Source organism: Syngnathus scovelli, chromosome 20 (assembly GCF_024217435.2).
Source record: "Syngnathus scovelli strain Florida chromosome 20, RoL_Ssco_1.2, whole genome shotgun sequence".
In the NCBI taxonomy this organism is placed as follows: Eukaryota; Metazoa; Chordata; class Actinopteri; order Syngnathiformes; family Syngnathidae; genus Syngnathus; species Syngnathus scovelli.
This window is the reverse complement of record NC_090866.1, coordinates 8,461,224-8,472,407: the sequence shown is the minus strand read 5'-3', so window position 1 is coordinate 8,472,407 and position 11,184 is coordinate 8,461,224. Positions and strand designations below refer to the sequence as shown.

The 11,184-nt window shown below is 42.3% G+C and overlaps 2 protein-coding genes across 6 annotated transcripts; both read left to right on the top strand.

The window, feature by feature from the left end:
- The first annotated feature begins 127 nt into the window (after positions 1–127).
- Positions 128–5,131, top strand: LOC125990152 (microtubule-associated protein RP/EB family member 3). 5 transcript variants are annotated; one of them, XM_049756945.1, is made up of 9 exons: positions 128–293; positions 1,916–1,984; positions 2,053–2,177; positions 2,248–2,393; positions 2,516–2,675; positions 2,809–2,850; positions 3,374–3,510; positions 3,611–3,763; positions 3,836–5,131. In XM_049756945.1, the coding sequence occupies exons 3-9, from the start codon at positions 2,057–2,059 to the stop codon at positions 3,902–3,904; spliced, it is 828 nt and encodes a 275-aa protein (XP_049612902.1). In that variant the 5' UTR covers positions 128–293; positions 1,916–1,984; positions 2,053–2,056; the 3' UTR covers positions 3,905–5,131. The 5 variants fall into 5 exon arrangements, with proteins under 5 accessions (XP_049612902.1, XP_049612901.1, XP_049612905.1 ...); XM_049756944.1 differs by having other exon boundaries at positions 2,050–2,177; XM_049756946.1 differs by lacking the exon at positions 128–293 and adding an exon at positions 483–501 and having other exon boundaries at positions 2,050–2,177.
- A 323-nt stretch (positions 5,132–5,454) lies between these two features.
- tmem214 (transmembrane protein 214) lies at positions 5,455–10,854 on the top strand. Its single transcript, XM_049756889.1, has 17 exons — positions 5,455–5,714; positions 6,677–6,867; positions 7,060–7,210; positions 7,288–7,422; positions 7,539–7,621; positions 7,738–7,843; positions 8,037–8,118; positions 8,217–8,318; positions 8,397–8,538; positions 8,621–8,712; positions 8,795–8,843; positions 8,964–9,071; positions 9,154–9,271; positions 9,358–9,454; positions 9,537–9,705; positions 9,804–9,955; positions 10,049–10,854. The coding sequence occupies exons 1-17, from the start codon at positions 5,567–5,569 to the stop codon at positions 10,173–10,175; spliced, it is 2,052 nt and encodes a 683-aa protein (XP_049612846.1). The 5' UTR covers positions 5,455–5,566; the 3' UTR covers positions 10,176–10,854.
- Positions 10,855–11,184: the final 330 nt, after the last annotated feature.

The following is an 11,184-nucleotide window of genomic DNA, read 5'->3' as shown; positions in this document are numbered from 1 at the left end:
GGCGGAAATACATATTTTAGCTTTATATATTTTATAATGTACAACTTTTACGCTGACAAAAAAAAAAGAAACATTTAGACGTAGGCGCTGTAACCAATAACCAAAAGCGGGGGATCCAACATGGCGCCGTGACGTACTCTAGTTTCACCAAATCTAAGAGAAAAATTGTGCAACTGATCTGCGCATGCGCTGTAGCCACCAGATTAACAACTCCGCGCAGCAAGCGTTCTCGGTTTATAGCAACGGAGAAAGACCACCATCTCATTGACCAGCACGGCAGTCAGGTGGACTTTGTAAGTCATACTTCCCTTTTCTTAAGCAAAATGTGTGTTTAGTGAGATATTTAGTCGCTAATCTTTATTATCAGGTCGGCGGTGGTAATTGCGGCAACGCCACACGGGGTGATAGTCCTTTCTTTAGTAACGTGTGTTTTCGTCCAGGCCTCCAGAGGGGGTAACGTTAACTTCAGACAGAACAAGTCCGCATTGACTTAAATCGTTTGTATGTTTACATTTTAACGTATCGCTAAAGCGACATTTCGACTTGCTACGACTACCTTCTAAATTCGCCTATTTAGTTGCCGAGCCGACGTTAGCATAAGTTAGCAAGGCGCTAGCACTAGCGCGCTTGTAATGTCAACTATCTAAAACACGTCCATTGCTTCCAAGCATGTCAGACACTGTTTACATGCATTATTAATGACTTCACTCCGTTTTTATTGCGTCCCGTGTGCTTTAAACACATTCTGCTGCTGTGCTTAAATACTAATTTGACAATATTGTACGTTCAGATTGTTCGCGAGTTAAACGTTTTTTTTTTATCACGATGTAATTCACACATTATTTTGACAACTTGGGGATTTGTCCATACGATTCAAACGTATGTGCATTAAAGGATTCCGTATCTGTAAATCAGTCTGCTTTGCTGTTAGACGTTTATTGTGACACACGAAGTGTAGTAGTTGTAGAACAGTTAACTTTACACATTTTTCAAAAATTTTTCTCTTTGGTTGTGAGTTAAAATATGAGTTGGCTATGGTGAAAGCAAAATAATCGTGAAAGTTTGGTAGATAGTGAACAAAAAGGAAGCTTCAAGCTCTTTAAGTTGAACGTTTTTGTAAAACTAAACATAATATGAAGAAAATGTACGTTTTGTATCAAATCAAAACTACATTCTCTTTAATCATGAATCTGCAAATTGAGCAATGCAGCACCACACCTTTGTTTTATACCGCCCTCTTGTGGCCAAGGCATGTACAGCAGAAGCGGCACTGGCCATTGAATTATCATAACGGACAAACGCTATGCTTCTATGAAGTACAATACTATATAGTGCTTTTTTCTTCTTAAACAGCATGTTAAAACGATTTTTGTTGTTTTTTGGGGGCGTTGGAATAGAATAATAGCATTTCCATTATTTCAGGAGGAAAAGATACTTGAGATATGAGTGCTTGGAGTTATGAGCGTGATCATGAAACAAATTAAACGCTTGTTTATTTTTCCTGAGGGTAAAAAAAAAGGTGTCTATTTTAGGTGCAGCACTTATTTATTCAAGTGGACACCTGCATGGTGTTCCTGTCGGACAGGAAACGTTTCCTCTGTGTCGCCAGCATGATAATGTTTGACTTCGTTTTTGGATTGACTGTCTGTGGTGTAATCAGATGTTCCAAGCGGCGTGTGCTGAGTGGACAGTTACCTCCGTGAATCTCTCCTGTCAGGAAATGATTATTCAGCACAACATCCTGTGTGGTGTTATTTGGGGAGCACTGGAAATGCTTTGGTGGTGTTTGAATTTTTTTTTCCCACCCCTTTATCTCAGCTGACTTAGTTAACTAGCTTTGCTTAAACCGATAAATGAGGATTAGACCAAACTCTTTCGTGATTGAGTCTTCTTGTTTCTTATTTGATGTACCCAGGGTCTTGTTTGAAAGTGGTCCAGACCAACCTGCGTCGAAGCAGTTTACGCCAAGCCACGCCCACTGGAGGTGAGCGATATGAAAAGATTTCTAAGTCGTTAAACTCCTTTCTAAATTTGATCTTTTTTTCAAAGCAGGAGGATGGCGGTGAATGTCTACTCGACCTCTATGACCATAGAGAACCTGAGTCGTCATGACATGCTAGCGTGGGTCAACGACTCTTTACAACTCACCTACACTAAGATCGAGCAACTCGGCTCAGGTAAACCCGCACGTGTGTGCACATGCACGATATATGATGTTGACACTATGATATGTTTTTTTTTTTTTAGGTGTGGCGTACTGTCAGTTCATGGACATGCTGTTTCCAGGGTGCATTTTGTTGAAAAAAGTCAAATTCAATGCCAAACTGGAACATGAATACATCCACAATTTCAAGGTCTTACAGGCTTCATTTAAGAGGATGGCCGTAGATAAGGTAAGACAAAACAAATTACAGTATGTCTAATTTCTGCCCAAGAATTTTATTTTGACTGGACTTCAAATGTCTCGTTTTATCTGCCAGAGCTGCTCGTAATGAAAGCCGTGTCTTTTTCTCAGATAATTGCTGTTGAGAGGCTGGTCAAAGGCAAATTCCAGGACAACTTTGAGTTCCTTCAGTGGTTTAAGAAGTTTTTTGATGCCAACTATGACGGCAAAGAATACGACCCTCTACTGTTACGGCAGGGCCTGGAGGGAACGCCACCGCCGCCCAATACAGGTAGAGTGCATGACATGCTTGTTTGTGGGAGTGTGTGTATGTGTGTGTGTGCAGGATACAATCACTTGTGTGTGTGAGAAAAGATTTCACGTCTCTTCCTCTCGATGCAACCACACCCCCACCTCTAACACAGGTGACCCCATTGTCCACAAACCCAAAAGACCTGCCCGCTCAGGTAACACCCATTTTTCATTGTGGCATGCGTGTTGGTGTGTTTCCAAACTCACTCGACATTTTCCCCTCACGTTTTTTACACTAAACCTGGATTGCTCTGTTCTAATGTTTGCAGTTGTGTGATGAGACGCTATAAACGTCACGATATTTAACACATACAACAGCATGGAGACTGTTCCTTGAGCTAGCCGGCAAAAATGGAGGGATGAAAACATTGAAGTGTAATAATGTCAAGACACGTTTAGATAAAGTGAGAAAAAAAAATTAGAGTCCACCAGGGGAGGGCACTTAATTTTGTAATGGGGCCATGTGAGAAACTGGAACATTTGTCACAGGACGACATCATAACGTCTGTTGTATTCAATATAAAGTAGATATAAAACGGTAAAATGTGATTTCATATTTCTTAAAATGTCTAAAGCTAAGTCTAGTACGTTCCAGGGTGCTCGAACCACTGCATATCCACAGTCGATTGATTCCTGCTAAGTGCAGAAATACTCAAGTGCCCGTTTGTGTCTTTCAAGGCCCCATCAGAACATCTCCCACTGCACCCAAGACTGTGCCTCCCCCGCAGAGGCAGATCAATGCGCCAGCATCCCGCAGGAACCCCGCCGTGACCCGTAATGGAGGAGACTCGGAGCTCTTGGAGCTGAACCAGCAGGTAGCAACGAGCTGTTTTAATGACACGGCTTCGGTTTTGTTATGATCGAACTTGTTCTATTTGTACGTCTCTTTTGTTTACATCATCTCTGTCCACGCAGCTACTAGACATGAAGCTGACTTTGGACGGACTAGAGAAGGAGAGGGACTTTTACTTTGGCAAGCTAAGAGACATTGAATTGATCTGCCAAGATGCAGACAGTGAAACCAATCCGGTTCTCAACAAAATCATGGATATACTATATGCTACAGAGGTAAAAAGCATCCACGCAGAAGCAATTCGTGTCTCAATGTACAATTGAGATGTCTGCCATTTGATTTTACAGGAGGGGTTTGCGCCACCAGATGATGAAGATGTTGACGAAGGGGCACAAGGAGACCAGGAGGAGTTCTAAGCTAATGTCCCGCCCAGCCCCCCTCCCCTCTAACCAATTTAACCTTCGTCGTAACCACAGAAAAAGTTCCCCCATCATTTTACATAACTTTTTACAGGGTTCCTACTGCTTCCATCTTGTTTGCAGCTGTCATTATTATTTTTTTACAGTCTAGCTTACCATACATTTCAACTTGTTGGTTTACTCTGCTAAACCGGAGGTGCCAGCTGCTAGACTAGACTGTAATGCATTGAAGAGCATTGAAATGACAGCACTGACAACCTGGAACCCACAGTAGTGTGTCTGTGTGCGTGTGCGTGCGTGTGTGTGTGAGAAGATGCAGGCGGCTTTCTTTCACTGTGCACTTTAATTGTCAACCATATGCAGGACCGTATTTGCTGCATATCTGCTGTTATTTGGAACAACACTTTTTGTCTACACAACATCACCCAAGTTGCGGGATCTTCTGTGTTGTTGGTGGGATAGGTGAGTTGATGCAAAAAAAATAAATTTATTTGCATAGTGGATCCGTACAAGTAGCCTGCAGACATATCACAGATGTGCCCATATGCACATACATAAAAAAGTTAATTTCAATTTGAAAGAAAAAACCTTTATTGCTCAAAATAACCCCAATAACAGTTTGACAGCTTTTTTTTTTTTTTTTTTTTGGGAGGAGGCGTGATGTATTTATGATTTTATTTATTCATCTTTTTTAATCATCGCTTTTGAGAAAAAAAAAAGATGGTTTAGGATTGATGGTCTTGAACTAAATGTAGCGAACGAAGCCCACAGATGTGATCTAATTGCCAAGCAACAGTGATTTGGCTGCAGCCACAAATATACAGGAAGATGAAATTTTATATTTTGTAGCCTTGTTTTTGTTATTGGTTGAGAAAAAGGCCAAGTTAGGGTTATCATTGTGAAGTGTATAGTATAGACAAATGTCAGGTTTTAATTTTATTTCAAAAGTGGGTTAAAGAAACTACTAAATTACTAATGGTTGACTATTGATTTTAAGCTCAACATTTTAGCTGCTACGTTATGATTTTTGCTGTATTTAATTGAGTTTTCATATACTGTATTGCATAGCACTAAAATGCCACAGTGTGGTATGTTGTCACTGGCAGCCTGGCTGAGTGGTCTAAATTAGGGTGAACCTTTTTTGCTCGGTTTGTCTCCAAACGATGATAAATATCTGGATTTATCGTTGGAATTAAATAAAGCTCTGAGGTTCGTGAAAAGCAAGGAACCATTGTCACTGTATTTTGTAAGAGTATGCTATAATAAAATATACACACTATGTGACATCATGTATGCTTTTTACTAGTTTTAGGCCAGTTAGTTTGGGAGAAACCAAGTTTACCTTAGCTAAATGGAAAAGTAAGTGAAGATAGTGGTCTAAAAAAAAACATTTTGTTTTCATTTAATGTAAATTCAAAAAAATCAAAATCTTGTGACGAGTCTTCACTAAGAATAAAATGTAAATAGTCAATTAAGACGTTTTCAAAAGGGACGAGCGATGAACGTGTAACGTCATAGGCAGCAACGTGATGACGTCATGCACGTAAAGAGACGTGGCAGGTTGACGTTCATATCACTACTACTACTCACGCAGCCTCTTCAATCAAGTGACAGACAACAAGCTGTGTTGAGGCTCCAAACTGAACCGGGACTGGAATCATGGCCTCGAGTGATAGTGCGTTCGGCAAATGGGAGGTGGTGAAGAAAGGCAAAAAAACTACTCCGGTAGGTGGAAAAGGCTCAGCGGATAAGAAAGGCAACCCAGTGAACAGGAAAGCTCTGGGGGAGTCCAACCTGCCATCCAGACGTAAGTGAACACGGCCCACTTCTCTTTTTAGTCGACCATTTTAGCACAGTCAGCTCTAATTCAAGTCCGAGGCTAGCTGTGTAGCTGTAGTCGATTAGAAAAACCAAAATCTCAATTTTCAACATGAAATAGTGTTAAAATTCTACGCAACCAAATTCGTCTGCAAGCTAGCTTGCTAACGAGCTAGCTTAGCACCGCGTAGTGCTTCATTTGAACAATTTCATGTTATTTTTCAACGTGCACAGTTCTAATGTTGAAATAGATTTGCATTTATTTCGAAAGGCTTGAGGTGTTGCTGCGCGTCTTGACTCCGGAGACAGTTAAGCAATAGACGTAATGTGTCAACACAGGCAACGTCATCATTATGAGTTTGCATCTGATTATCGAGATTATTTTAACGGTGGTATTTATCTTGTCTTGTTTGTCACCTCGCCTCCAGAAAATAACTATCGCCGACAGCTTACTTTACTCAGGGCGATATATCGGAATACCTTCTCTCCTTTAACAGCATACAGCTAGTAAATTGTATAAATATGACATGGCAGGTTTTACCCCCCCCCCCCCCCCCATTAGAAGAACTTTGATAACAATGTTGTCATTTAATCAATGAGACCAAAGTATCACAAGTGTAGCAGATTTGACAGACCACAAATTCAAGATGGTGAAAACTAAAAAAAAGTCAACAATGATTCACATTCACATGGACAGATTAGTCTTCAATAAACTACTATTTCAATGAGTTACTTATTAGACAAACGGGGTTCATGGCTGACATGAGTTGAGCATCAAGTTACAGTAATAATAAGATGACTAAAGTAAAAAAAAAAAGGGGAGGGTGCAAAAAAAAAGGGGCGGTGATTGCCTGATGGCAAAATACCTCAGTGGGACCAAGCGCCATTGGAGAGTCTTGACCGTGCCCGTATCGGCAGAGATCTAATCACCCCTGCCTCGGTGTCCCTCAGATCCCTCAGTGATGTCTGCGACGTTGTTTGAAACCTTCGAGAAGATCACAAAGAAGCAGAACAAGGAGCAAGTTCCGCCTAGTCAGCCTCCAAAACAGAAGTCCTCTACGATGAAACCATCCAAGAAGTTGTCTCCCAAAGGTGCACACACCCCTGCCACTCACAGGACTCTGGAAGAGGCCTTCAAAGCGGTGAGAAACTTTACATTTTCTCTTCTATCTGTGTTTATGGACTGTTTTTATATTGTACTTCAGAAAAAAAAAAAAGCTAGCAAGCATGAAGAAGCGCTGTGAGGCACGCGATCACATGTGGGATCCCAGTCTAGCTTTTTACTCAATACTTCTTTGTTCCACGCGCAATGTCTCTTGGCGTCTCACCATCAGCTGGATCTCGTCGACTTGAAAGAACAGTTGGCAAAGAGTCAGTCTATGTTTCCCAAAAACCCCTCGGTGTGGGCCAAAGATCTAGCGGGGTACCTCAACCTCAAGCTGACGGCACCGATGGCCGAGCCGACCCTCTGCAGCTACGCTCACGGTGGGTTCTTTTTGCGCAGAAGAAGAAATGTCAATTGTCATGGATTTTTTTATTTTTTTTTTGTCTCCGACCCACAGACTACCCATACTGTCTCTCGAGCAAGGAGCTGAAGGCCGTCATTAAAGACATTCTTGGCAGTTGCAGTGACTCCCTGACTGATTTCTTTGACCACTGTCTTTACACTATGCTCCGACAACTGGAGAGACAGTCAGGTAGGGGAGGGGGGGGGAGCGATTACGCAATAGTCGTTTATAAACATGGGTTGTGTCCATTTTTATGATACTCAGTTACTTGACCACCTCAGTGACTTCTCGACTTTTGTTTGCAGGTGAGCCACTCCACGGATACAGACTTTGCATTCAAGCAGTCCTGCAAGACAAACCCAAGCTGGCAACTCAGAACTTGCCCGAGGTGAGTCAAAATGGACTAGCACCTGCTTTTAGCATTTGCAGGCCTGTAGTTGCGGGCCCCACTGGTTTATTATGGTGGGGGGGGGAAACAATAACAGCTCACTGCTATCCCCTCAGTATTTGGAGTTGCTGCGGTCGGTGCAGAATCATCCCGCTAAGTGTTTAACCATCATGTGGGCTCTGGGTCAAGCGGGCTTTTATGACCTGAGCCAGGGACTCAAAGGTAATGCTCCACATCCATCTCACTTCTGACAGGGTTCGCCTCTCTCCTACTTTGGCAATAATTTGCTCAACTAGAGTTGGAGGTCAGTGAGGCAAAAGTGCCCAAGAATTCTTGGCTGACTGCAAAATGGTCCCAGATGGAGTCAGTGAGAAGATAACATTGTTTGTATGTTTTTTTTTTTTTTTTTTTTAAGTATGGCTTGGTATCATGCTTCCTGTCCTGGGGGTGAAGTCGCTCTCCTCGTATGCAATTGCCTATTTGGAGAGGCTGCTACAGTGAGTGACCCCGACATTGACCTTGAAACGTCAGTTGACTGTACAAGCCCGACTTATTGTAACATCCTGTGTGTGTGTTCCTGTGTGTTTGCTGTCAGCCTCCATGCAAACCTGACCAAAGGATTTGGCATCATGGGTCCTAAAGAGTTCTTCCCCTTGCTGGATTTTGCCTTCATGCCCAAAAATGCTCTCTCACCAAGGTAAATGGCAGCTCTTTCAAACTTGCTTCCTTCTATGAGGAAAATAACGGTTTCATTTGGTCTGTTTGTGTGTTGCAGTCTCCAGGAGCAGCTGAAGCGCCTTTACCCCCGTCTAAAGGTCTTGGCGTTCGGAGCCAAACCCGAGAGCACCTTGCACACGTACCTGCCGTCGTTCCTGTCAAGAGCCACGCCGCACTGCCCGAGAGAAATGAAGAAAGAGGTGAGGTGGACATTTCTCAACGCTCTGTAGGAAATGAACCGTGCACAATATTCACCCTCGGTCTCTTGTGCGTTGCTTTCAGTTGCTCAGCAGCATGACGGAGTGTTTGTGTGTGGATGTTCAGAGTTTAGGGGTGTGGAGGCAGCTCTACACCAAACATTTAGCTCAGTCCAGGTGAGGTCCACACATGTACACACTTGTCGTGGATTTAAAATGCTCAACTGGAAATGCTGACTTGGCGTATTGTGTTCCTCAGTCTGTTGCTGAACCATTTGTTGGGCTGCTGGAATACTCTACCACCAAAGGTACATGGAAAAAAAAAAAAGTCTACATTGTGTATGACCTCAGAGGCGTTCCACTTTCGAGGTTTTGCTGGAGACTCATCTTGTTTTGATTGACTAACAACATATTTTTTCCTTGTTTAGCTGAGGAAGAATCTTGAAGAAACAATTCAATCTTTTAAAGTGACCAATGAAGAGATGCAAGAAAACAACCACTCTCAGGACCTTAATGACTGCAATAATCTATGTCAGGTGGGGTCATGTGATCAAATCCCCCTAATTTTTTAATTTATTCAAAATGATGTTATTTTGAAGAGATATTTTTTGTGTCCAGAGTCTCCAGGTGAAGATGCGTGGACACGGCTTCCCCTGGTCAAAGCTACTGTTGGTCCTGTTAGTGTTTATGGCCGCTTTCTTCGTTCAGGACGTCCGATTTCACGGCTCCTTTTCTAGTATGGCAACTTTTGTCCTGTTTGCGTTCAACCTGTTAAAATGCAATATTTAGTTTTTTAATAACCATAGCGATGATGTGTTGCAGATTCAGCCACAGCGAGGCGGCTTCACAGCTGGGGTGTGACGGCCGTTTCTCAGCAGGCATGGAGCAAAATCTCAGTCTACTCTAAGCAGGGTCTCAGGTAACGCCACACAAACCCGTTAGGCAGAACGTAAGCTACGAGACAAGAAACCTGTAGACTTGTTTTTTGTGTGTGTGCTTAGCTGGTTGGAGTCAAACACGCCTTATTATTACTCCGAGACCGTGCGGGCTGTGGGACCGCTGTTAGAACAAGGCCTGGAGAAAACCAAAACGGCGGCGCTCGTCATCTCTGAAAAAAGCAATCATGTCATCGTGTGGGTTAAAGAAAATAGCCCGCTGCTCATAGAATGGGTAAGACATCCTGTGAATGAATAAAAAAATGTTTTCCAGCCTTGGAATGCAGAAAAAAAAATACCATGAGAATGTTTTTCTTTTTTTATTGTTTGCAGGTGAAGACAAACACGCCTGACAGTGTATACGACGTTTTGGCTTATCTAAAATCACTGCTCCTCTTCCTCCACCAAAAATTAATCTTGCCAGCATTTACATTCTTAATTGACCTGCTACAACAAGCATGGACCAACCTTCAAAAATCCTGCAAGTCAGTACCTTCTTCAAACCTTTTTTTTTAGTTGATGATCAAACACTACATTAAATAATTGCATTTGATTTGATTTTCTTCCGTCCGCCGCAGTGGTGACGTATCTGTCTCATGTCTGAGAAATCACGCGTTGTCCTTCACCAATTCAACATGGCGGCTGCTCCAACATACGACCTCGGCCATCACGACGTGGGCTCAGGAGCTGCTGACTCCAGCATAACATACAACTGTTCCATGTACAGAACACGCTTTGACAATAATTAAACACACAAGGCCACCCTGTTTAAGGTTACCTTTCAACCGCGGCAGTTCCTCTCTTGAATTGTGATTGGACACTGCACGGTCAAATAACTAACGTCTGTAAGTTGTTTTTGACTACTTTTTTTTTTTTTTTAAATCACAAAACTCAGTGTGTTTAGTGCATACGTGTTTTTGTTTCTACCAATCCTTTTTAAGTCCTTGATGCAGACATTTTTTTTTTTTTTTTTTTACTGTGAAAGTGGGGTTATATTGGAAAAGCAGTGTATGAAAACTGTCAAAGTGCTGGGAAATGACCCAAAATCTTTTCTTATACCTGGCCTCATCACATTCATCATGCAAATATGGCCAAACTAATGTTAACTGTTGTGAGGCAGTGTATGTAATGAGATCCACTGTAGCTGTTAGATGGTTCCAGGCAGGATTGTCCATTGTCACATATGTCTGGAGTCTGGATTCTTATTCCCAGGACCTTGAAGGAATGCTGAGCAGTGTTCTCGGCCCTGTGGCAGTATAACAATGTCACCAACATTTTGGACGAGCTGATCCTCTTCATTGAAATCACGTGAAAGACATTTGGATGGATGTGGAAGAGTTATGTCTTATGTCAATAGTTGATTTGTAATAAAGACTTCATTTCACATCACGTGTATTTTCTATAAACCCTACTTTGAAACCCTAACCGTAGCTTTAAACCCTACTTTGAAACTCTAACTCTAGTATGAAACCCTACTTTGAAACCCTAGTTATTATTATATTCTTACACCTGAAAAGGTGGTGTACCTAATGGAGTGTCCATGTGACGTCACATATCAACCAGCCAATCAGGAGGTGGGGGTGAGGGCGGGTGTGGCACTTTTCACTTTCAGTTAAGCTTTGGCCATGATTTTTTCCCTAATGAAGTGGCCTGTTATTAGGTACACTTGTAAATGGCGGTGTACCTAATGGAGTGTCCTGTGACGTCACAGATC